Source organism: Oncorhynchus kisutch, linkage group LG18, assembly GCF_002021735.2.
Source record: "Oncorhynchus kisutch isolate 150728-3 linkage group LG18, Okis_V2, whole genome shotgun sequence".
Classification (NCBI taxonomy): domain Eukaryota; kingdom Metazoa; phylum Chordata; class Actinopteri; order Salmoniformes; family Salmonidae; genus Oncorhynchus; species Oncorhynchus kisutch.
This window is the reverse complement of record NC_034191.2, coordinates 26176148-26202659: the sequence shown is the minus strand read 5'-3', so window position 1 is coordinate 26202659 and position 26512 is coordinate 26176148. Positions and strand designations below refer to the sequence as shown.

Here is a 26512-nt window from a genome sequence, read left to right as displayed (position 1 = left end):
ACCGGCCCTTTACAGACGGATCTCTAAAAATAATTCACCACTTTCAATTAGCCCTCAGCTCTCTGAAGCTTTTCAAACAAGCAGCCAGCTGAGTGGGGACTACTGAACAGACTGTTGGGAGGGGAAGGGTGTGTGCTTTGTCAGGTAATAGCTCATCCATCAATTGTCTAAAGGGGGTTCTTTAATTGCATCTCCTTTGTTGGGTTTTGGGGACGGGAGCTCAGGGGGTTCCGTTATACCCCTGAAGGGACAGATGTTCAGGCAGCGCGTGCCTGTAAATGTTCCCTTAAACTGCCCCCCTGCCTATGTACTTAACTCACCCCAGACTGTAGGGGTGCAACTGCTACTATTTGGATGAGCTGATAGGCCTTGTGTATCTTAGATTCAGATGAGGTGGATATATTACAATCTGAGACAGAAAAAACTCCAGTTGGATGTGATGAGGAATTCTGACAAGCTTTTTAATGTTCTGAACAAGCCTTTACTTTTGAAACAAATAGGAAACAGAAATCGACTTTTCTAAAAGTTTAAATGTCACGTCAATGACAAAGTCCAGTCTCAGCTGAGGAATTAAATGTGCTTCATTATAATACAGAAAAAATGCCTCCAAATGATCAAAAGTAGAGATACTGCTGCATTTGAACAGGCAGCGACTTCAGGCAGCCAGAGAGTGTGAGACAGATTGTCTCATATTGGGGGGCTGGCGAGAGGGGGGAGGTTGAGCAGACAGATCGACAGATGACCACTTCAATCATGACAGCGGATCTGAAACGCAGCCGGCTCAGCGACGGCTCAGCCACCATTTGTCTGCTTCTCAGAGATTGGAATATTCATAGCAACACGTTTCCCAAGATAATTGCAGCCTTTACAACTCAAGATAGAGGAGAGAAAGTCTCTATGCTCTAGATGGCTGTGATAAACTAAATGAGATGGTAGTCAGTCAGTCACTGTAGTTGTGAATATAAATGCCATTTTAAAAGACACAGGTAGCTGCTGTGTTGATGAGGGATCTGTCAAACACACGTCAGGGGATAAGTGATGGGGGTAGTGTGGTTTAGCTGGAGAGACGTCCAGTTGACAGACAGGTGATGAGTTCACTAATGTGTTTAGTATAAATTAACTGATGTTTGAGATTGGACTAATTCACAGCATATTTGCAGTCCTAATTTATTTGATTGGGTGTTGATGCATTACCGTGCTAACAGATGGATAGTTTGACAGGCAGGTAGATGGTCTTGGTCTGATTGTTTACTTTGTAAAATGCCAACCTAAGATATTTATAAAGGTATAAGAAGATATGTTATTCTGGAGTAGTGTGTGTTGGTCAAGGAGGAAAAGGTACATAGGGAGGGTCACCTGCAGACCCTCAGATTGTGTGTGTGCATTTTCAACACTGGAATAGTAGTGCTGCACAGGTTTCTTGAGGTCTCGGCCAGGCATCAGAGCACATACAGTTTCTTTCCTCTGTCAATCATTGCTGGGATTTAATGACAAAGGTTGCTGCCAAGTCAAGCCTCTCATCCGGTCTTCCTTTGCAGAGAAAAGGCTGCTAAACTCACTGTGTGACAGTGACATAAAGATCATGTCCCCTTTTTTTAGTTCTGTCGTCGTTGTGTCACTGTCAGATTTGTAGTGCAGAGATGTGAGTTAGCATAGTTTCCAGTGTGAGGCAGAAGCATTGCATTAATGTGTGATGCCATTTTTCCCTCTGACAGGTTAAATTATTAATGTGCTTGTATTTGTTTACTCTGTGTTGGACTGAGAGATGTGCATTATTCATCCACTCTGACAGTAGAGACTGCAGACTAGGATGCGGCACAGGAAACATCACAACACTGCACAACAAGGAAGTTGCCAGGGATTTGAACAGTCATGTACAAGCACAAAACACAATGTACTGCTTTCACCCAATCAGCTTGTTTTCCTCTCGTCTAACCTTCAAACAGAAACTCTACATATAAAATATGCTCAAATTGATTACAAGGACAATATTTGAGATTACTCTTGTGATGACATTGACAGAATAGCGCATTGGAGATGGATGTGTACTCCAATTCTGATGTATATATCTCATATAGTTTGCATTTGAAAGACAACATATTCTCAATAACATACACTACCATTAAAAAGTTTAGGGTCACTTAGAAATGTCCTTGTTTTTGAAAGAAAAGCAAATTTTTTATCCATTTAAAATAACATCAAATTGATCAGAAATACAGTGTAGACATTGTTAATATTGTAAATGACTATTGTAGCTGGAAACGGCTGATTTTCAATGGAATATCTACATAGGCGTACAGAGGCCCATTATCAGCAACCATCACTCCTGTGTTCCAATGGCACGTTGTGTTAGCTAATCCAAGTTTATAATTTTAAAAGGCTAATTATTAGAAAACCCTTTTGAAATTATGTTAGCACAGCTGAAAGCTGTTGTTCTGATTAAAGAAGCAATACAACTGGCCTTCTTTAGACTTGTTGAGTATCTGGAGCATCAACATTTGAGGGTTTGATTACAGGCTCAACATGGCCAGAAACTAAGAACTTTCTTCTGAAACTCATCAGTCTATTCTTGTTCTGAAAAATTAAGGCTATTCCATGTGAGAAATTGCCAAGAAACTGAAGATCTCATACAACACTGTGTACTACTTCACAGACCAGCTCAAACTGGCTTCTTTAATCAGAACAACAGTTTTCAGCTGTGCTAACATAATTTCAAAATTGTAAAAGATAATTTTCTAATGATCAATTAGCCTTTTAAAGTGATAAACTTGGATTAGCTAACACAACGTGCCATTGGAACACAGGAGTGATTGGTTGCTGATAATGGGCCTCTGTACGCCTATGTAGATATTCCATAAAAAATCAGCAGTTTCCAGCTACAACAGTCATTTACAATATTAACAATGTCTACACTGTATTTCTGATCAATTTGATGTTATTTTAATGGACGTATAAAGGTACTAAATTAATAGATAAAAACAATCTGCTATATAGTTTGACTCTGTGTATTTTTCCAAATGTGTTTACCTACCAGGTCAAATAGATAGACTAAACCATGTCTATGCTCTCCTCTTCCCAGTCCTGAGGGATGACTTCCGCCAGGCCCCCAGTGATGTGGTGGTGGCAGCCGGTGAGCCAGCGGTCCTGGAGTGTGTTCCCCCCCGCGGTCACCCTGAGCCCACCGTCTCCTGGAAGAGAAACAATGCCCGCGTCAGCAGCAAGGATGACCGCATCTCTGTGAGTCTCACCTATACAGTTTTTCACGGCACTGTCTGACCCCTGAACTATGACCCCTTAGTTTCAGCATCAAGCTCATTAGAGTTAGAAGTAAAACCCTCTAGAGTTTGCATACACTAGAGTTCCAACCCACTCAAGTTCCAACCAAACCTCACTGAGCTCAGTGCAGTTAAGTCCCAAGTCAACCCAAACTGTCTCAAAGGCCATTAATATAATTAATGATGCATGCTGATGATGGTGGAATCCTTAATGATACATGCTGAGGAAGGTGGAATCATAAATTATACATCCATTTGAAGTGCTGATGTCAGATGGTGGAAGTACTGCCTCTCCTCTGAAAAGCCCAAAGGCTAATACATGGAGTGATATGATGACCTGTCATCACTGTCTTGTTTTTCAGATGCGTGGGGGCAAGCTGATTATCTCCTACACCAGGAAGAGTGATGCTGGCATGTATGTGTGTGTGGGCACCAACATGGTGGGAGAGAGGGACAGTGACCCTGCTGAGTTGGTGGTGTATGGTGAGTCTCTCACACCTGTGTGTGTGTGCATGTGTGCTTGTGTGTATGTGTGCGTGTGTGTGCGCATTACGCTGTCTTCATGTGTGTAACTCTGGGTCTCTCTATGTAGAGCGTCCTGTGCTGATACGGAGGCCGGTGAACCAGGTGGTGATGGAGGAAGAAACCGTTGATTTCCTGTGTGAGGTACATGGAGACCCCGCCCCCACGATACGCTGGCGTCGAGAGGAGGGGGAGCTCCCCCGTGGGAGGTGAGGACACATTGACGGACAGGTCCACTCACTAATAGAAAATAAACTGATTGATTGATTGACATCTGAAGAGATAGACAAAACACTCAGTGACACATTGATTGATGGAGTGCTGGAGGTACAGACTGACAAAATTAGGAAAGACCATTCACCAGGAATGCACAGGCATGTGCACAGATACCTGTGCAGAGCTCATGCCCTTTTCCTCTTCCAGTCTCCGAAGTGCCCTTTTTGGTGGTGGTATAATCTTCCGCAAAATTAATTCGTTGTATAAATATTGTGTCATTGTTGTTCGGAGCCCACTACCCACAATTCGTTGTGGCGTCATCAAGTTTGCCACCCCCCTAGTTTAAATTTCAACATTTGATTAACACTTGATTTAGCCTCCATCAATAATATTCGCTCTGGTTGGCTGATACACATAGCAGAGAGAGGCAGAAAGATGTAGAGAGGAGAGGCTGCATCAACGACCCTCTGACCCAACTCCACCTGTTCTTCAGTCGGGAGTTGCACATGTATGTCAGGGCAGCAGCAACACAGGCAGTCCAGACTCTGTAGTAGTAGGGTGGTCCCACTTAAATTCACTTTTCTAGATATTTGACCTTGAACAGCTAATTAGCCGTACCAGTGATTGTCTGGAAGGTGAGCTCTTCGCCGTGTTGATATTCAAGGTTCAAACCACTCTGGACGTGAGCTGCAGCTCTACAAGCCTCTCTGGTCTGGGAGGTGAGTTTATTTTCTCCACCTCGTGCTGAAGTTCACCGCTCCACGCATTTCTGGTCTAATGTTAATTTCTCCACCAATTATTTTATGCACTCTGGCCGAAAGGGATGGCCCCATCAGGCTGACACGCTCTTTGACCTCACTCTGGGAGTAGCTACCTACTATGCACAGTTTATAGGAGATAGATTATCCTATGGCTCCTAAAATCACATTCCTATCTTGACAAAAAAATAATGTTCCATATTTCATATAGAACGTTAAGGATGGAGACTTCATACCTGTAGTGTGTATACTTTTCAAGTTACAGTATTTCCTTAAACCTTTTTAACAGCATTACAAAATAGCAACCCATATGACATGATGATTCTTTAGATCACCACTGACCATTCCCCACATTCTTATATTAGAAATATGTCCCAGTATTCACTTTTAGGACGTGTTAGAGAAATCTAATCAAAATCAAATCGAGTTTCGGCGGGAAGACTGTCTGTGTCGACAAAGCACATTCCTTGGTGGATTTTGGAAAGGGACAATGTAAATCATGTGTTTAGGAAGCACTGTAACTAGCTTGCATACAATTTGTGATGAGCAAGTGTGTTGCAGAAATAAATAGGGCTATGCTTCTTTTTTTGCTACAGAGGCATTCGGTATAATTTCAAGATATGAATTATAAAAGTAACGTTTTTTTAAGTGGTGGGTCATTTTGAGCACATGTCCTCTGAAAGGTCTGTGCATGGCCCTGGGGATGCATATGGGTTTAAAGTATATGACATTGATTGATGCAGTGCTGGAGGTACAGACAGACTGACAGAATTAGGGAAGCTCATTCACCAGGGATACATATGGGATTATGTATGTGACCAAGAAAGCACAGCTACAGTATTTACTCATTTATTCATGCCTTCCCTTCCCTCAGCCAATACAAATGCATGAATTGAAGATGTTAACATGTGACGCTACTACTTGACTATGCAGTTGAAAGATCATCTGGGGGACAAAATATAAATATTTATATTATTATGATTATGCTGTAACTATGGGGAGGGGCGGTGGGTGGGTAAGAAAATAAAAATACTTTAATTACTCTAAGGTGGTCTCATGGTGGCGGAAGTGACTCACTCTGCCCATTCTGATTGGCTATTTGACCCTAATACAGTTGACTTGTAAATCTCTCTCTGAGTCAACCCTAAGTTATAGGGTTGACTCATCCTTTCTGTATTTAATTGTTTTTTTTATCTACAGTTTCAGATTACTTCATACAGTTACATTTTGATTGGTCAGAGGGTCAGGTACATTCAAGGTCACTTTTACATAGTTCAAGGCAGTGCTTCTCACACCTGGTCCGTCTCCAAAATCTGTCTTGCCTACTACTTACTAAAACTACATACTGTGTACTAATCGTACTACATACCATTTAGAACATACAAAACAAATGCAGTAAGCAACAAATATCATCTTACTGGGCTCATCCTACTGAGAATGTGTCGTCTAATGCACAATTGCGATGATTCCCTCCATTCGTTCATTTGAGTACAGTGTGCGTTCCTTATCTCATTATTAACTGATTATCACACGTGAGTCTGGAATGACGATTCTCTTCTTTAAAAGTGTGCATTGAATTCTACTAGATGAAAACCCAAAATGAGTATAATGTCCTGGCATTCTAAAGCTTACTTGAGTCTCGAAATTTCACATACTATAAAACGTTCTATTTTCGCATACCTAAAATTCCTACTATTTGGAACGGAAGTATGGGTATTCTGACATGGGCCTGGTCTTTCTGTCTCGATGGTTAGATTTGTGAAAATACTTTTGACTCTGTGTGTCTCTGTTCCAGGTTTGAGATCCACAGTGACAACAGCCTACGTCTGACTAGGGTGAGAGGAGAGGACGGGGGAACTTACACCTGTATGTCTGAGAACAGCGTGGGCAAGACAGAGGCTTCAGCCACGCTAGAGGTTCATGGTAAGAAACAAAGATTCTCTCTCTCACTCAATCACACACACTGATATGTGTTCTCACCCTTCTCATACTGTACAGTACGGTCACAAACTGTTATGTCCACTTCATTTGACAGTGGACATTTAGAGTTGTCAAAGCTCTGCCCATCCATCCGTGTGTGTTGGAATACGTGTTGTCATATCAATGTATTTGTGGTGGGCTTTCTTCTCTTCAACTCCACTGACAGAAGCTTATGCTAAACCGTATAGATTACTCCATCTGACAGCTGTTTGGGAGATGGTGCAGTTTAACACACTGCCAAAAAGCAGGACCACTATTAATAAGAAGTGTGTGTGTGTGTGTTGGCTGAGTGGGCAGCAGGGTTGACTTCATCCTCCATTGCTTTTGTCAGTCCTGATGAAATCTAAACCCTACCTCTTCAAACAATGCCTTCCCTTCCTTCTGTTCCGTGTTTCATTGACTATGTAGTAGATGTCATGTTTTCATTTTACTGTAGTCAGCCATCTCATTCCGTTGTATTTCCCCCACACCATTCTGACTTTGTTTGTAGATTTTTTTCAAATACATTTTAAAAGCTAGGGGGGTTATAATATTTAATGCATTCAGTATCATCAGCACCTAATGGTTTAAAAGAGCCTGTAAACATGACTTACTGCATGGTCAGGATTCTAGTCTACTGGCCTGTTGCAGCACTCAGGCATTGTAGTAAGTAAGCCTGTACTCTGACACAGTGACTTAATGTGTGCCAGATTAAGGCTTGGTATCCAACAAACACATCTGCTGTTCTCTTATTAAAGAAGTGTGTTGAGATATGAGGTCACAAAGTTCAGATATTCACTTTGTTTGTTACCACAGAAACCCATGATTGCTGAATGCAAAATTATTCCAATGGAAAAATACCACTATTCATTTATATTGTAAAAAAAAAAAATCTAAATATTAAAGGTAACAGAACTGCCAATACATGTTCACTCTGATCATGACTCTATTTGAAGTGAACATAAACCAATGTTTAGTAACATGGTTTCTCTACACGGTTCCCTGTCATAGTTACATCCCCCCTGCTGGCTGGTTAGTCATGTTAGTGTAGTGAAGTCAGTCTCTCTCTGTGGCTGTGTGTGCGTGCTCCATCTCTGATGTGGGAAGATCTGCTGTGTTCTCCCTCAGAGTGAAAATCAAGACACGACACAGATGACTCAGTTCCCTTGAGGATTTAGCCTGATCCCGTGTGTGTGTGTTGTGTGTATGAAGACAGGGAAGAAGCCTGCTGAGGAGAGCAAACAGCAGGAGAGCTCAGAATCTATGGAATTGGAGTCAATGCTGTCATTGTGCAGTCGAAGTCTATAGGAAGACAGGATGTGGTGGGATCAGAAGCAAGCTGTGGCCACAACACAACCTGACTGCCAGTTCATTTCCACTGATATCACTCCAAAGTAAACCCACAAATACCATCACAATAGTTTAAGATTGGAATTAGATTATGACTCGTCTCAGTATAAAAGATGGGCATCAATGTCTTCACTCGATAATGTGAAAGAGAAGGCAGATTAATCAGAAAGGGAAACCATATCAACTGGCAGAGGGTTAAAGAGAGTTAAAGACAGCCGTCAAATCATGGAGTAAAAATGGTAGTTCTATATGCTAAATGTTGAATAAATACTGTTCTGGAATTACATAGTAGGTATTGATTATGGTGGGGAGGCAGGAGAAAACTGAATTTAAACGCTATAATTTAAAGCCTAAAATCTGAATCTTCTAACCGAGTGTCTCTGCTCTACTCTCCAGTGCCCCCACAGATCACCATTAAACCCCAGGACCAGATCTCCGCTCAGGGGTGCAGTGTCACCTTCCGCTGTGGCACCAGAGGAAACCCCTCACCTGCCATCTTCTGGAAGAAAGAAGGAAGCCAGGTAAAAATTATGGCACTTCCTGACAAACAGGAAGTGAATGGTCAAGAAAGACTACTTCCGAAATAAAACATTTAAAAAAATGACTAATAAAATTCCAACTATGTACTGTAGAAACTACAACATACATTGTCATAGATAAATGGCACTTTAAACTGATCAACAAAGTAATGATGTTATGTCACATTTAAGTAGGGTTTTGATTTGTTTTAGCCTTATTTTGATCAGCAGCATACAAATAGTTTTCTCACCATGTTTGTTTGGTGGGCACTCATTTGATTTCTCTCAGATTTCTCTCAGGGGAATTGTTCGATAATAAACAATGCTTTTCACACATTTCTTTTGGATTGCCCGTGCTCTTAAAGAGACGTTGGCCGAGGTGAAATGAGGGAGGGAGCTCGTTTGTATTTGGCTGTGAGAGGCGACAACCAATAGGTGTTGGAAGGAATCACAGGAAATGCGTTGGCGAGGAAGTCACTGTTACCTGCAGACAGATGAAGAGAGGGGGAGGAAGGGTAGATGAGGGGAGTGACTCAGATGAGCTACATCATCTGGGAGAGGAGCTGCCTCCTTGGGAAATAGGCACAGAAACACTGTTTAAAACCTTCTATCATTATAACTTACTATAAATACCTAATGATAACATTCTGATAACAGCGGGGGAACAATCAAGATCACTTAGTCTAGATGGTTCTAGTAGAGAACATAGAGGAGTTAACCCTCAGATCCGCCAGGCAGGGGGAAGTTGGCATGAGGCTCTCTGAATAAGTTTAAATGTGTTCCAGTCTATTTGATAGTTGATGTGCCTGGTCCCCTGTTTGTGAAGCGGTTTGCTGTACTTTTGGGATTATCTTGTGACCTTATAGCCCTGGTCCTCTCACTCAGTCTAAGCCTCTTAGAGGAATGAAATGGAAGGCTGTCCCTTCCCCCTATTCATGCCCATCTCCCCCTCTCATCACTCTGGCTGTGTGTAAAGCATCTGTCAGCTCACATCAAGCCAACAGACCAAACCAAAATTCTGTAGTTCTCCTGCTATTCTGTTGGAAAAGTGATGGCCATATAATGACTGGATACACCATCTCTCTGATTCATCACTAGCTAAGATGCAAGTTTTTCTGTGTGTGTGTGTGTGTGTGTAGATGCTGTTGTTTCCTGGCCAGCCCCTCTCCCAGTCCGGTCGCTACTCTGTTTCCATGAGTGGTGAGCTGTCCATCACCGACGTGCACCTGGAGGATTCTGGGTATTATATCTGCCAGGCCATCAGTGTAGCAGGAAGTGTCCTGACCAAAGCCCTGCTGGAGGTGGAAGGGGGTGAGTGAGGGATGGAGGGGTTTACTTTGGGACGAGGAAGGGCATATGGTACTGGGAGAAGAGCCCAGCAAAAATAGTGCCTTGCGAAAGTATTCGGCCCCCTTGAACTTTGCGACCTTTTGCCACATTTCAGGCTTCAAACATAAAGATATAAAACTGTATTTGTTTGAAGAATCAACAACAAGTGGGACACAATCATGAAGTGGAACGATATTTATTGGATATTTCAAACTTTTTTAACAAATCAAAAACTGAAAAGTTGGGTGTGCAAAATTATTCAGCCCCTTTACTTTCAGTGCAGCAAACTCTCTCCAGAAGTTCAGTGAGGATCTCTGAATGATCCAATGTTGACCTAAATGACTAATGATGATAAATACAATCCACCTGTGTGTAATCAAGTCTCCGTATAAATGCACCTGCACTGTGATATTCTCAGAGGTCTGTTAAAAGTGCAGAGAGCATCATGAAGAACAAGGAACACACCAGGCAGGTCCGAGATACTGTTGTGAAGAAGTTTAAAGCCGGATTTGGATACAAAAAGATTTCCCAAGCTTTAATCATCCCAAGGAGCACTGTGCAAGCGATAATATTGAAATGGAAGGAGTATCAGACCACTGCAAAACTACCAAGACCTTGCCGTCCCTCTAAACTTTCAGCTCATACAAGGAGAAGACTGATCAGAGATGCAGCCAAGAGGCCCATGATCACTCTGGATGAACTGCAGAGATCTACAGCTGAGGTGGGAGACTCTGTCCATAGGACAACAATCAGTCGTATATTGCACAAATCTGGCCTTTATGGAAGAGTGGCAAGAAGAAAGCAATTTCTTAAAGATATCCATAAAAAGTGTCGTTTAAAGTTTGCCACGAGCCACCTGGGAGACACACCAAACATGTGGAAGAAGGTGCTCTGGTCAGATGAAACCAAAATTGAACTTTTTGGCAACAATGCAAAACGTTATGTTTGGCGTAAAAGCAACACAGCTCATCACCCTGAACACATCATCCCCACTGTCAAACATGGTGGTGGCAGCATCATGGTTTGGGCCTGCTTTTCTTCAGCAGGGACAGGGAAGATGGTTAAAATTGATGGGAAGATGGATGGAGCCAAATACAGGACCATTCTGGAAGAAAACCTGATGGAGTCTGCAAAAGACCTGAGACTGGGACGGAGATTTGTCTTCCAACAAGACAATGATCCAAAACATAAAGCAAAATCTACAATGGAATGGTTCAAAAATAAACATATCCAGGTGTTAGAATGGCCAAGTCAAAGTCCAGACCTGAATCCAATCGAGAATCTGTGGAAAGAACTGAAAACTACTGTTCACAAATGCTCTCCATCCAACCTCACTGAGCTCGAGCTGTTTTGCAAGGAGGAATGGGAAAAAATGTCAGTCTCTCGATGTGCAAAACTGATAGAGACATACCCCAAGCGACTTACAGCTGTAATCGCAGCAAAAGGTGGCGCTACAAAGTATTAACTTAAGGGGGCTGAATAATTTTGCACGCCCAATTTTTCCGTTTTTGATTTGTTAAAAAAGTTTGAAATATCCAATAAATGTCGTTCCACTTCATGATTGTGTCCCACTTGTTGTTGATTCTTCACAAAAAAAATACAGTTTTATATCTTTATGTTTGAAGCCTGAAATGTGGCAAAAGGTCGCAAAGTTCAAGGGGGCCGAATACTTTCACAAGGCACTGTATATTGATATTACAACAAACATACCTGTATATGGATGGGAAGATAGCCTTCGACAGCTCTACATAAACACTGTCAAATAAAGTGGACATTAGTGTGTGTGACAGGACCCACTGACATAATATCCTGTCTGTTCTTCCCTCTCACCCATAGGTCCTTCAGAACGTGTTCCACCAATCATCCGTCAAGGCCCAGCCAATCAGACGTTGGGTCTGGGGTCCATTGCCCAGTTGCAGTGTCATGCGATTGGTGGACCCTCACTAAGGATCATGTGGGAAAAGGACGGGGAGAGGATTGTGGGGGATGACCCCCGCATGACCCTGATGGAGAACGGGACACTGCAGATCACTAATGTTGAGGTACGTGTATGATGTCATGGAATAAAAATATGGCTGTGATCTGGTTGTCTTCTGATCCTCATTAATAAATTAGTATCGCACGGCTGTACAGAAATGCCTGCCATCCATCATTGTTACATTTTTACTTTTTCCAAAACCAGAGGGCAACCAACAAATGTTATGTTCTCCTCCATTATAAGTGCCACTCTGCCACTCTGTACCACTCTGAAATCAAGGTGAAACTGAATTTCAAACCGACCTCTCTGGCGCGATTACCTGCCTATGCAGTGTGTAATTGTAATGTTAATGAAGGGGCTTGTTTGTAAATGTAAATGTGTTCTGCTTTGATGAAAGAGCAGTCCATGGCCCTTTTGTGCTGTGGCCTCACCTGGAGGTGAGCGTGCGGAGCGGGGAGAGCAGCCTGGTTTGTGCTAATTGACTGTGGTCACGCATGATTAACGATTTCAAAGCCTTTAATTACATCTCTGGCACAACTCTCTCTCTCTCAGCAGTGGTGCTCAGCAAACTTGGAGCATTAACACAAGGTCCAATGCATCATTGAGGCAGGGGAAATCTGCCATGTCACTGCGCTCAATGGAACAGAAGAGATGCATTAGCTTGGCATGGAGAGAGAGAGGGAGGGAGGGGAATGGAGAGGACGAGATGTAGCGGGAGAAAGAGGGGCTAAAAATATTTAGCCTAGCGATGCCCCCTCCTAGTCTTCAATATTTCAGCAGTGGTTAAACTCAGAGTTCATCTGTCCACATACTACCAATCCATAAACCAGAGGTCGATGCTGTGGTGAATGATCTAACATGAATTTGTTGGTTACAGTAGACTGGCACTCTGCCAGCCCAGTGTTAGTAACACCATTAGGACAGTGGAGAACATATTGCTTCTTTGTTCACTGCATATTATTTATATATATATATATATATATATATATATATATATATATATATATATAATGTATATAATACAGTACTGTGGAAAGGGAGAGCAGGTAGACCAGGGGTGTCAAACTCATTCCATGGAGGGCCTAGTGTCAGCTGGTTTTTGGTTTTTCCTTTCAATTCAGACCTAGACTGTCAGGTAAGTGGAGTGACTTACTAATAAGTGAGCTTCATTCATTACTCAAGTACAAGGGAGGAGCGAAACCGGTAGACACTCGGCCCTCCGTGGAATGAGTTAGACACCTGTGAGGTTGACCATGCACATGGGGAGATGAATCTCATTTCGACTGCTGTTCTCTCAGGAGTGTTCAGCACATATGACTCCTTCTACTACTGTGGCTGAGTGATGTCTGCTTTGTGGCAAAGTGGCATTTCATAAAATATTTTAACTTTACACTTCTAAAAGTGAGTCTCAGGACGGCGGCAAAGCAGTGAACAAGGAAGCAATTAATAAGTAAAAAGAGGAGATCCGCTGAGATTTGCTCCACTCGGATTAACAAACACAGAAAGTATCTAAAGCACTGTGGTTCCAATGTTTTGGGTCCCCTCTCCTTATGAAAGGGAGCTAAAATGCACCTTTCTGTTGCTAGGATAAGGATTCGGGAATGTACACTTGTGTGGTGTCCAGCGCCACGGGCGAGTCGAGCTGGAGCGGGACACTCACCATAAGAGGTAAACACACACACTCACCTTGGCACCTCACAAAACCATACAAACCCCATTGGTTTCAAATTATACAGTAAATGTACATTATACTTTATGGAAACCTACTTTCCTGCTTTAGCTACAGTATGCATCACTACTATGTGTAGATAAATAGAATTGAAAAATAAAACAGTCAAACTCAGACTATATCCCGGTACACCAAGTTACCATTATCACACACAACCACTGTGTCTCATGTTATCTAATGGCGTATCCCTGTTTGTGTCCCAGAGGACGGAGCCCCTGGGTCATCAGTTCCCCGGGTGTCAGAGTCCATCCAGCTGCCAGGGCCGCCCCAGAAGCCTGTGGTGACGGATGTGACCAGGAATACAGTCACCCTCACCTGGCAGTCCAACCCCCACGAGGGTGGGGCTGCTGTCACCTCCTACATCATCGAGGCCTTCAGGTACAGTATGACATGCAAAGACTGGGTACCAGAGACATATTTAGAAACCGCATTTTAATACCTGGCTCTGCAGGGTACTATATAAATAGGGAATTTCTATTTCAATGCTGGGTACTGGGGTCTTTCTAGGTCTGTTGCTATATCAGTTGTGTCCTTGATTTGTATTCACATACAGGGATTCTCCATTTGGTTTAACATACATGTGCAACAGTGGCAGGAAATAATGACGTGAAGGGAAAACGAGCCATGGCAGATTAAATCAAATCATAAAGCATTCTGGAGCAGAGAACATAGAATCAGTTGCATGAAGAAAAAAAGCATAATTTTCCCTGTGGTCCTGGACGGCACTGACCTGGGGCTATGGAAGGAGAGACTAGCCAGAGAGCTCTTATCACAGAGGCAGAGAGGGCAGAGGCTCTGGGCAGGCAGAGCCAGATACACACAGGCCAATAAGCTGCCTGGCACTGAGACTGACAGCACAGTTTGAGACAAGACATTCCCATGGGTAGCTGTTAGCTACTTTCCTCAAACTTCATCTAACAGAGCACAGTCTTTAAATAGAGCTAGCTGCTGGATGGGGACGTCTCCTATTATTCCTCCACTAACCCTCCTAGGGCTAGAGAACAGGGCTTAATGGAAGAAGAGGGATGGTTGGAGGATAGCAGAGGGCAGATTGTTACTCAGGTCTTATTTTTACCTTTATTTAACTATGAACAAATTCTTATATTCAATGACTGGAACAGTGGGTTAACTGCAGAACGACAGTTTTATTTACCTTGTCTGCTCGGGGGTTCGATCTTGCAAACTTTCGGTTACTATAGTCCAACGCCTGCCGCTCCTTACCTGCCGCCCCTTATGACACCTACTGTAGTTAACTTCTTATGGCTGCAGGGGCAGTATTTAGTAGCTTGGATGAAAGGTGCCCAGAGTAAACTGCCTGCTCCTCAGTCCCAGTTGCTAATATAGGCATATTATTATTGGATAGAAAACACTCTGAAGTTTCTAAAAACAGTTTGAATGATGTCTGACTATAACAGAACTCATATGGCAGGCAAAAACCTGAGAAGAAATCCAAACAGGAAGTGGGAAATCTGAGGTTGGTCGATTTTCAACCCAGCTCCTATTGAATACACAGTGGGATATTGGTTGTTGCACTTCCTAAGGCTTCCACTAGATGTCAAGTGTCTTTAGAAACTTGAATGAGGCTTCTACTGTGATGTTGGGCCAGATGGGAGCTCTTTGAGTCAGTTCTCTGGCAGAGAGCCAGGGCCTGGTCATGCGCATTTCACATGATGGAAACCTGCGTTCCATGGCTTTTCTTTTTACAATGGAATTCTCAGGTTGGAACGTTATTGAAGATTTGATAAAAACATCCTAAAGATTGATTCTATACTTAGTTTGAAATATTTCTACGACCTGTAATATAACTTTTTGAAGTTCGTCCGACGTTCGGCTGGACCTGCATGAGTGTTTCGATTTGTGTACTAAACGCCCTAACAAAAGTATCTACTTGGACATAAATAATTGACATTATCGAAGAAATCAAACATTTGTGGAACTAGGATTCCTGGGAGTGCATTCTGATGAAGGTCAAAAGGTAAGGGAATATTTTATTTCTGATTTGTTGACTTTTTCCGTAAAGTAAAAAAAAAAAAAAAAAAAAAAAAAAAGCACAACATATGATTATTAGATCACCGCCAAGTTGAAAGACATTTTTTCCAGCCAAAGATAGGAGTCACAAAAAGAAGAAATATAGATTAAATGAATCACTAATCTTTGATGATCTTCATCAGATGACACTCATAGGACATCATATTACACAACCGGAGAATTCCTTTGTCTTCAGAAAAAGCACTCGAACACGAGGTAACTCTGTCGGGAGCGCTCGTCATGAGACCAAGGCTCTCTGCCAGACCACTGACTCAGAGGTCTCATGAGCCCCTCCTTTATAGTAGAATCCTCATTCAAGTTTCAAAAGACGGTTGACATCTGTTACGAATCCCTTTTTGGCCCGGCAGTCTAGGGGGGATGGTAACGAGACCCGTAACATAACTCATGCAAATTATAATTGTGACAAAGTAAAAGTGTGAACGAAAAACCACAGACAACTTAATTACCATCAAACACTCAGGGTTTATTTGAAAACACACTGTAAAGGGGGAGCAGGAAAAGGGGCTGAGCTGGACCCAAGGAAAGAAACAAATATACAAAAACACCCCTAAGCTAGACTAGCCTACTACTATACAGCTAACTAACTAACCAAAAATACAGTGGGTGGTCCGCCCAGTTCTACCTAGTGTTCTTAGACAAAGTAGTCCTACGGGTAGTGTATGCCCATGGGCAACTTGTCTTGGTTCCCCCTTTTTCCACCATAACAAACAATACTCACAGGTGGGGACAAAGTGATCTGGAGGTGCTAAAACAAACAAGAACTACCGAGAGATTGTATGACAGCGAGATTGAGCTTCAGAGGAAACAACTGAATGGGTTTTTAAACCAAGGGAAAGGGGATGTGATTGGGTAATGGAAACAGGTGGAGGTGTGTCTTCTGATTAGCGACTGATTGGGGAATGATGATTTCCACCTGTGAGGGGAGAAGGAAAGAAAAGAAATACACACAGGATACACACACAGAATACCTGTATCCGTAACACTCCCACCCTTAAAAGAGCAACCCATGGGGATTGCAACAACAATATTTACAACACATACCAAATATCATCATATTTACACACGAGACAAAGCATCTGCCAACACATTTTCACAACCCTTTTTGTGGTGGATCTCCAAATTATAATTGTGTACCATCAGCACCCAAAGCATAAGGCTCTGGTTGTGGTTGTACATCTGGTGGAGAAACACTAAGGGGTTATGGTCAGTATATACGATTACTGGTAGGGCACTAGAACCAATATACACCTCAAAGTATTGCAGACATAACAACAAAGCAAGAGCCTCTTGTTCAATAGTTGTATAGTTTGCCTGACATTTGTTAAACTTTTGTGAAAAATAACAAATGGGATGATCCACTCCACTCTTGTCCTACTGCAGTAGAACAGCACCAGCACCTCTGGCACTAGCATCTACCTCAAGTTAACGGTTGTTCAAAATCCGGAGCAGCAAGTACAGGGGTATTGCATAAGAGTGCTTTCGCAGTATCAAAAGCTATCTTACAATAAATGATCTTGCCAGACTGAGCAAATTGGTCAATGGAGCTACCTCAGAGAAGTTTACAGAAACTACGGTAGTAGCCAACCATCCCCAAAAAGCAGCGTAGCTCTCGTCTGGTGGTAGGTGCGGGGAATTCAATTATAGCCAAGACCAACAGGGTGCACCTGTCCATGGCCGACCTCTTTACCGAGATAGGTAACAGTAGCCTTCCCAAACTCGCACTTTGCCAAGTTCAGGGTTAGAGAAGCAGCTGCCAAATGTTCACATACTACCCTTAGAGAGTCAACATGATCTGACCACTCAGACGAATAAATCACTAGATCATCAAGATATGCACTACAATTGGGAACACCAGCTAATACAGAGTTAACCTGTCGTTGGAAAGTGGCTGGTGCATTCCGCATCCCAAAAGCCATGACTGGGTACTGTAGGAAGTTGTCTGGGGTCACAAAGGCAGAAATCTCAGAAGCATGTGAGGTTAATGGAACCTGCCAGTAACCTTTTAATAGGTCCAACTTAGTTACATAATTAGCAGCACCAATAGTGTCGATACAGTCGTCCAGTCTGGGTAATGGGTATGAATCTGGCATTGTGACAGAATTTACCTTTCGATAATCTGTACATAACCTGGACGTACCATCAGGTTTAGGAACCAGAATGCAAGGAGAACTCCAAGGGCTGGAACTTGGCATAGCCAGGTCATTCTTGGCATAGCCAGGTCATTCTCCAACACAGATTTCACTTCATCCCTCATTTCTTCCTCTTAGAAGCATTGATACGATATGGGTGTTGCTTGATAAGGGCAGCATTTCCAACATTGATGTCATGTTCCAACACGTTTGTGCGAGTAGGAACGTCATTAAAGAGACATGGAAAACTGTGTAGTAGCCTCACAATATCGTCGGCCTGTCCGTCCGTTAAATGAACCAGACCTGATTGGATAGACAGCAGCATTTCTGAGTTGGGCAATCTAACGCACTGCTGCTGAGTATTGCGCAGCTCCAATCCGTCAACATCATCAATATGACAGTCCACTATCATAGCAGTAGAAACAGAGGAGACAGTAGTGCCTGCCGCTGTTTTTGAACTATCTACCTGGGTGATGGGTCGGGTGTGGTATGCCTTCAACATGTTAATGTGGCAGACACGAGATTGGTGTTTTCTATCAGGAGTTTGTAGCACATAATCAGTTTCACTTCATTTCTTTTCAATTAAATAAGGACCAGAGAAACGAGCTGACAGTTAAGATACTGGAACAGGCAATAACACCAGTACTTGGTCACCTGGCTGTAGTGGACGAGAAACAGTCTGTTTATCATAGTGTCTTTTCAAACTCCTTTGTGAGGAAGACAGAGCTTCCTTTGCGAGAGCACAGGCTTGGTGTAGGCGCTCACGAAAGCGACTAACGTAGTCCAACACATTCTCATCTCCTGTACACAACTCTTGGGACAAGAACTGTTCTTTAGACTTTCATTGGTCTTCTCACTGCGTGACCAAACTCTAGTTCAGCCGGGCTGAACCCTAGGGACTCCTGTACAGTTTCACGAGCAGCAAACAAAACTAGAGGAAAACCCTCATCCCAATCTTTCTCAGATTCCAAACAATATTTACATAGCATAGACTTCAGTGTCTGATGCCATCTTTCAAGCGCACCCTGAGACTCTGGGTGATATGCACTTGCCACCCGGTGCGTAATTGACAAGGATTTTAACACCTGTTTGAAGAGCTTTGATAGGAAATTGGTACCTTGACCACTTTGTACCACCTTAGGTACCCGAATGTCGTGAAGAATTTAATTAAGGCTTTACTCACTAGCGGAGCTGTAATCCTTCTCAGAGGATTGGCCTCGGGGTATCTTGTAGCCATACACATAACCGTTAACAAAAACTGGTTACCCGATTTTGTCTTTGGTAACGGTCCAACACAATCAACCACCACAGGTTCGAATGGTTCACCTATGGCAGGTATTGGACAAAGAGGAACGGGAGGAATAACCTGATTTGGTTTTCCTGTTCTCTGACGTGTGGCATGTCCGATATAACTGAGCCACATTTTGTTTTAAACCTGGCCAAAAGAAATGTTGAAGGATCCGATCATAAGTCTTAGTGATTCCTAAATGACCAGACCACTGGTAATCATGAGCAAGGGATAACACATTTTGTCAAAAGGCTGTAGGAATCACTATTTGGTCAACAGCATTCCAATCTCCACCCGTGTCAACATGGGATGTCCATTTACACATCAGGAGATTACCATCAAGGATGTAAGCCACGTTCTTCTTCTTTACCTCATCCAATGATACAACACTATAAAAACATTGAGCAAGCTTGTTGTCAACCTTTTGGTTAGCAATCAGCTGCTCACAAGTGACTGGTAACTGTATTGCATCAGCAATAAGTTCAACATACTTTGATTCTTCCCTGGGCTGTTTGTCAGAGGTGATCAGCTTCCCAGAGGTAGCACACAACCTATCCTCTTGATCAACCTCTTTGAACAGCACAGTGTTCGACAAATCTATCACGTCCCCCACTTGTCATGCCTGAGCACGAGTGACAGCGCAAGCGGGGAACACATGTGGATAACTCTGTGCCAGCTCATTGGAGAGAGAGTGGTCACTTTTATCCATTACTTCCAATACGGGTACTACCTTTCCTCCGGAAATGTTGTCACCCATTATAAAGGTCACACCTTTTACTGGCAACATAGGAAGTCTGAATATTTCACTGATTAACTCAGTGTACTTTCGCAAAGTGCAATGGCACTGGGACAAAACCCATTTCAATACCCTGAACTAACACACAGTATGTATCGTCAGATAAGGGCAACACATCAGACAATATAAACGACTACGCCGCTCCAGTATCTTTAAGGATTTTAACCGGACACTGAGACGCGTCGTCATTCGTTAGGGACACAAACCCCTCAAATGAACGGTTCATAACTGCGGTCGGGGACTGGGACTTTCAAACTACAGTTACCCTGAGGCACCTGTTTCGTTTCAGACCTCACAACCGTACGAATTATACCAACACCTGTTGGCGGCTTGGCACGAATAGGCATCCCTTGTTTGCGGTTAAGCAGGAAGCAATCATTAATCATATGTCCCACCTTATGTTAATAGAAACAGGGACGCTCATTTTTCTGGCGTGATTGATATACTGCTGGCCGACTAGGGCTAAAAGTGGGCAAGTCAGTGGCTCTACTCTCAGTATGAGCCGAAAACACTCTTGTGCGTCAACACAAACTCGTCTGCCAACACAGACGCTTCTGACAGGGAGGATACTTTCTGTTCGTTTACTACAATGCTTTCGGGTAAGCAATTTTTAAACTCTTCCAACAAGATTAACTCCCGGAGAGAGTTGAAATCAGTTACCTTACTAGCAGCATGCCATTTATCAAACAGATTTCCCTTGTCTCTAGCAAATTCCACATAAGTCTTATTAGAAGACTTCTGAGACCTAAATCTCTGTCGGTATGCCTCAGGCACAAGCTCATAGGCACGAATAACAGTAGTTTGACCACTTCATAATTCAAACTGTCTTCCAGAGGTTGTGCTGACAAAACCTATTGGGCTTTACCAGTTAATTTACACTGAAGTAATAGGCACCATACCTCTTCAGGCCATTTCAATGCTACGGCTATACGCTCAAATACACAAAAATAGGAGTCAACCTCCGACTCTGAACAAAGGTACTAAGGCAATCTGCCTACTAATGTCAAACGTGTTGGAAGCTCCAGCTGGTGAGGACGACTCACTAATAGTCACAGCCGGAACGGAGGCTAGCCTCGCTCTCTCTGCCTCCAGTTCCATCTGGAGCATTTTGAACTCCATCTGCCGCTGGTCTCTTTCTTTTTCTGCCTCAATTTTACACATTTCCAAATCTAACTGCCACTGTTCTTGTTCTTTTTCAAGTTTACACATCTCCAAATGACGCTGGTCTCTTTCTTTCTCTGCCTCAATTTTACACATCTCCAACTGGAGAGTCTCCCGCCTAATTTGGGCTCTCTTCCGCCTCCAGTTGGAACTGTATTGAACGGACATCCCTCCTGATATCACCGGTTGACAGTGGGGAGAGTGGATCAAAACAGGGCAATGTGGCTGGAGCTTTAGCCTCGCCCTCGGACACCACCGGGCTTAGAGGAGCAGCAACATCCCCTACAGGGGTAGTATGCTCAGGCAGCGGTAATACAAGCACCTGCTCTTCCAACAAAACATTTAACACTAGCTGTTTAACCTCCGCTTTAACTACATCCTGCGGAATCGATACAGAATAATGGTCAGCCAAGGTCATTATATCAACTCTACGACATTTGTCAAAAACCTCCCACGAAGGGTTATCCAAAAAGGATCTCAAATCAAAAGTATCCATCTTGAACTACTACACAAGAGCCAACAAATAGCAAACACTAATGCCACATCAGCTATGACGCTCAACACTGAACCAAACCACTAACAATCTGCACGAGCGGCATGGGTGTCAATTATGACATATCCCGGACGAGCCCCCACCTATGTTACGAATCCCTTTTTGGCCCGGCAGTCTAGGGGGGGATGGTAACAAGACCCGTAACAACTCATGCAAATTATAATTGTGACAAAGTAAAAGTGCGAACGAAAAACCACAGACAACTTAATTACCATCAAACACTCAGGGTTTATTTGAAAACACACTGTAAAGGGGGAGCAGGAAAAGGGGCTGAGCTGGACCCAAGGAAAGAAACAAATATCCAAAAACACCCCTAAACTAGACTAGCCTACTACACAGCTAACTAACTAACCAAAAATACAGCGGGTGGTCCGCCCAGTTCTACCTAGTGTTCTTAGACAAAGTAGTCCTACGGGTAGTGTATGCCCATGGGCAACTTGTCTTGGTTCCCCCTTTCCCACCATCAAACACCATAACACAAACAATACTCACAGATGGGGACAAAGTGATCTGGAGGTGCTAAAACAAACAAGAGAACTACCAAGAGATTGTATGACAGAGAGATTGAGCTTCAGAGGAAACAACTGAATGGGTTTTTAAACCAAGGGAAAAGTGATGTGATTGGGTAGTGGAAACAGGAGGAGGTGTGTCTTCTGATTAGCGACTGATTGATGACTGATTGGGGAATGATTGCCACCTGTGAGGAGGGGAGAAGGAGAGAAAAGAAATACACACACACACACACACACACACAGGATACACACACGGAATACCTGTATCCGTAACAACATCTAGTGGAAGCCGTAGGAAGTGCAACCTCATCCATATCTCAATGTGTATTCGGTAGGCCAAGCTTTGAAAAACTACAAATCTCAGATGTCCCACTTCCTAGTTGGATTTTCTCAGGTTTTCGCCTGCCATATGAGTTCTGTTATACTCACAGACATCATTCAAACAGTTTTAGAAACTTCAGAGTGTTTTCTATCCAATACTAATAATAATATGCATATATTAGCATCTGGGACAGAGTAGGAGGCAGTTCACTCTGGGCACGCTATTCATCCAAAAGTGAAAATGCTGCCCCCTATCCCAAAAAGGTTAAGGAGAGGTATATCTATATTTCCATGTCTAACAATTGTATTTTCATCGACATTTATAATGAGTATTTCTGTAAAATGATGTGGCTCTCTGCAATATCACCGGATGTTTTTGGAACTAGTGAACGTAACGCGCCAATATATACTGAGATTTTTTTATATAAATATGAACTTTTATCAAACAAAACATACATGTATTGTGTAACATGAAGTCCTATGAGTGTCATCTGATGAAGATCATCAAAGGTTAGTGATTAATTTGATCTCTATTTCTGCTTCCTCTCTTTTGCTGGAAAAATGGCTGTGTTTTTCTGTGAGTTGGTGGTAACCTAACATAATCGTTTGTGGTGCTTCGCTGTAAAGCCTATTTGAAAAATTGGACACTGTGGTGGGTTTAACAACAAGATTACCTTTAAAACAGTATAAGATACATGTATGTTTGAGAAATTTTAATTATGAGATTTCTGTTGTTTTGAATTTGGCGCCCTGCACTTTCACTGGCTGTTGTCATATGGATCCCGTTAACGGGATTGCAGCCCTAAGAAGTTTTAAGGAGCAGGTCAGAGTTCTAGTGCTGCTTCCTTAAGTCGTCCACATGCTTTCCAGGCAAGACAGTTCGGAAGAATTTGTGCATATATTATGACAACATTTTGTGATGTGTTTTTGTTTGTTTTTTACTTTAGAAAGGTATATTCGCCTGTTTGGGCACACATTTTTTTCGGAGCAGAAGTTTTCATCCCTTCTTCAGTGATTGGTCAAAAGTAGGGATTCTTATTTTTTGTCATTCAACCAGAGACGACTCACTTTCATGCACATTTTTTTATTGAGAAAGACTAAAACAAACATCTTAGTAGTAAATTACGCAACTAAGAAATCCTCCACAAAAACGTCAAAATTAATGACAGATTTTGGGAGTTATTTTAGATTAATTCAGAGTATTTTGAGAAAGTGTTTACTGGCTACGGCATTTAAAAATGGTCAAACATTACTATTGACTCTTGTTCTTGTTTTTCAAGTGAAGGTCTTTTAAGGGAGTTTGCGAGCACACTCAGTCGGTTCCCGGCTAGGTGCCAGCCGAAATGAAGCATGCTAACGCGTTTTGACTGGTTGGTTATCACTCACTGGGTAATTGACTGGTCAAATCATACCATAGACTAGGTAAGATGTACTATAGGTCCTCACTGAACTGAGACGATAATAGCATTAATTTACCCAACATTCATCAATGCTAGAGGACCCAAATTGTCAAACCACACTCATTGTTGCGTTATTTATCATATCAGGATAAGGACAAGGCCAGACAATCCTCCCAGAATTCAACCTGTAATTGATTAATGTTATTTTCCAGCCAATCCGTTGGCAGTGTGTGGCAGACGGTAGCTGACCACGTGAAACAGGAGAAGCACACCGTCATCGGCCTGTACCCAAACACTGTCTACCTGTTCATCGTCCGAGCAGTGAACTCCTACGGTCTGAGTGACCCCAGCCCAATCTCTGAACCCATCAGGACACAGGGTCAGTATGGACACAGAACAGCATATAATATGTGTATAATCACTCAATCACTTGGACTTTTTCATAGTAAAGTGTTCTGTGCTGTTAGGCTGTTCTGAGTGCAGTGTGTTATGACATTAGGATGTTTTCAGTACAGTGTGGTATGACATCAAGCCTTTCTCAGTGCAGTGTGGTATGAAATCAGGCTGTTCTCAGTGCAGTGTGGTATGACGTCAGGCTGTTCTCAGTGCAGTGTGGTATGACATCAGGCTGTTCTGAGTGCAGTTCCCTTGTGGTGTTGTAGATGGGAGTCCTACAGAGCAGGGGGTAGACCGCAGACAGGTGCAGAGAGAACTAGGGGAGGTGTCTCTCTACCTGCAGAAGCCTGTGGTCCTATCACCCAGCAGTGCCCAGGTCTCCTGGACTGTGAGTAAAACTGAGTGTCATAACCTGGAGAAACAATATGCAACTTTGTACTGTGCTCCATACTTTATAATATCTTCGGGAAATATATAATTAACCACCTCGATGTCCCTCCCCCTGTGTTCTGTCATTGGTCAGGTGGCACGTCAGTCTCAGTACGTGCAGGGATTCAGGCTGCTGTACCGCTCCACTGGCAGCGCCTGGTTAGTCCAGAATGTGAAAGTGGGGCCTGAGCTCACCACTGTCCTATCAGACCTGCACACGGACACAGAGTACGAGGTGAAGGTCCGCCCCTACTTCAACGAGCTGCAGGGACTGGACAGCCCCCTGGTGCAGCTACGCACCCCTGAGGAGGGTAAGACACGCAGCGGGATGCAGGATGTTCCTTCTCTGTGAAGTCCGTAGGCATACAGCAGTTCACTACATTTTATTGTTGCTGCAAGGGCAGTAAGAATACATTTTCCTCAGACTTCCCCTTTATAAAGATTTGTTTGCTTCTAAAATGACGCAATGCTGTGATGTGTTACTGTAGGACACCACAGCACATGCGTATAGGAACATGTATTTTATTGACCAAAGTCTCTTTGATTTCCTGGGTCTCATTAACCGACAGTTATCCATGTTCACATCCTTCCAGTGTTAAGTGCTCCCCCGCAGGCTGTGTCGGTGGTCCAGCTCAGCAACAGCTCTAGCATCAGTGTCTCCTGGGAACCTCCCCCCGCTGATGTTCAGAGTGGTACAGTCCTGGAGTACAAGGTAAGATTACAGAGTGGAGAATGTTGAAGCAGTACCTGGTTGGAGGAAAGTGCTACTCTAGACTACTGTCTGATGTTAATTTAGTGAAAAGGTGGCAGTTAATTAGTCACTACAGCTGGTCGTGGGAAAGAGAAAATGTATTATTTGTTTGAATCATCATTGTGCTGATTTTAAGCAGTCGGTTTTATCCTTGTTGCCAAAAACATGCTGTACTGAACAGAAATGCTGTGCTAGTGGTTTTAATTAAACATTGCTTAGTATCAGTTAACAGCAACACTTCTGTAGGATGCAAAAACACAATTTAATTAATTTAGTCCTCAGATTTAAATCACTTGTCCTCATCTTGTTGACTGGATCTGCTCTTGGTTTGCTTTTTTTTAAACATTTTTTTCTCAGACTTTTCTGGGAAGGCGTTTTAAAGCCTATCGTATTCCCATGTCGTGCCGGCTAGCAACAAAATATCTCCACTTCTGGTTCAGTTGTCCTCTTGGCAACATGATCGACTTGATGTTTCTAGTGTTATTAAATGTTGTCTGTCGTTTCTGTCCCTCTGGAGTTTCTGTTCCATTTCTGTCCCTCCAGAGTTTCTGTTCCATTTCTGTCCCTCCGGAGTTTCTGTCCCATTTCTGTTCCTCCAGAGTTTCTGTCTCTCCACCACTCACTATCAAGCTTGTTTCTCTGTCTGCCAGGTCTGGTGCCTGGGGAGTGACACTGAGTTGAAGACAGAGAGCCATATCAACAGGACAGTTGATGGAGCGGGGTTGTCCATCCTACTGACTGGGCTGCTGCCAGACCTCCAGTACAGTGTGATGGTGGCGGCAGTCACCAACTTGGGAGTGGGTGAACATAGCCCACCTATAGACCTGGTCCTCGGTGAGTCAGCTTTACCACTAGAAGAGACCCTTCCTTAGATGCAACATTAATAGCCAACATTAATAGCCAATTAATACCCTGGTCCTCAGTCAATATGGTAGATTACTAAAGACGAGGCTTGAGGTTTTTGAATTGTTTGTTACTGGTATACAGTATATCAACACTACTTGCTAGAAACCAATGGGGTAAGTTAGTTGTCTGTTTATTCAGGAAGCCATATTGGAAATGAATTTGCCGGACTGATAACCTGGACTCTCTA

General features: G+C 43.0%; 1 protein-coding gene across 4 annotated transcripts in view; it reads left to right on the top strand.

The window, feature by feature from the left end:
* LOC109909157 (roundabout homolog 2) overlaps positions 1-26512 on the top strand; it is a 60252-nt gene that overhangs the window by 27751 nt on the left and 5989 nt on the right. For all 4 annotated transcript variants that reach the window (XM_031795683.1, XM_020508118.2, XM_020508116.2 and 1 more), the window contains exons 3-16: positions 3080-3237; positions 3638-3758; positions 3868-4006; positions 6567-6694; positions 8477-8601; positions 9738-9909; positions 11764-11969; positions 13492-13573; positions 13838-14012; positions 24056-24222; positions 24506-24627; positions 24763-24979; positions 25262-25380; positions 26070-26253. In XM_031795683.1, coding sequence (XP_031651543.1) covers positions 3080-3237; positions 3638-3758; positions 3868-4006; positions 6567-6694; positions 8477-8601; positions 9738-9909; positions 11764-11969; positions 13492-13573; positions 13838-14012; positions 24056-24222; positions 24506-24627; positions 24763-24979; positions 25262-25380; positions 26070-26253 — 2115 coding nt within the window. The remainder of the gene's footprint in view (positions 1-3079; positions 3238-3637; positions 3759-3867; positions 4007-6566; positions 6695-8476; positions 8602-9737; positions 9910-11763; positions 11970-13491; positions 13574-13837; positions 14013-24055; positions 24223-24505; positions 24628-24762; positions 24980-25261; positions 25381-26069; positions 26254-26512) is intronic.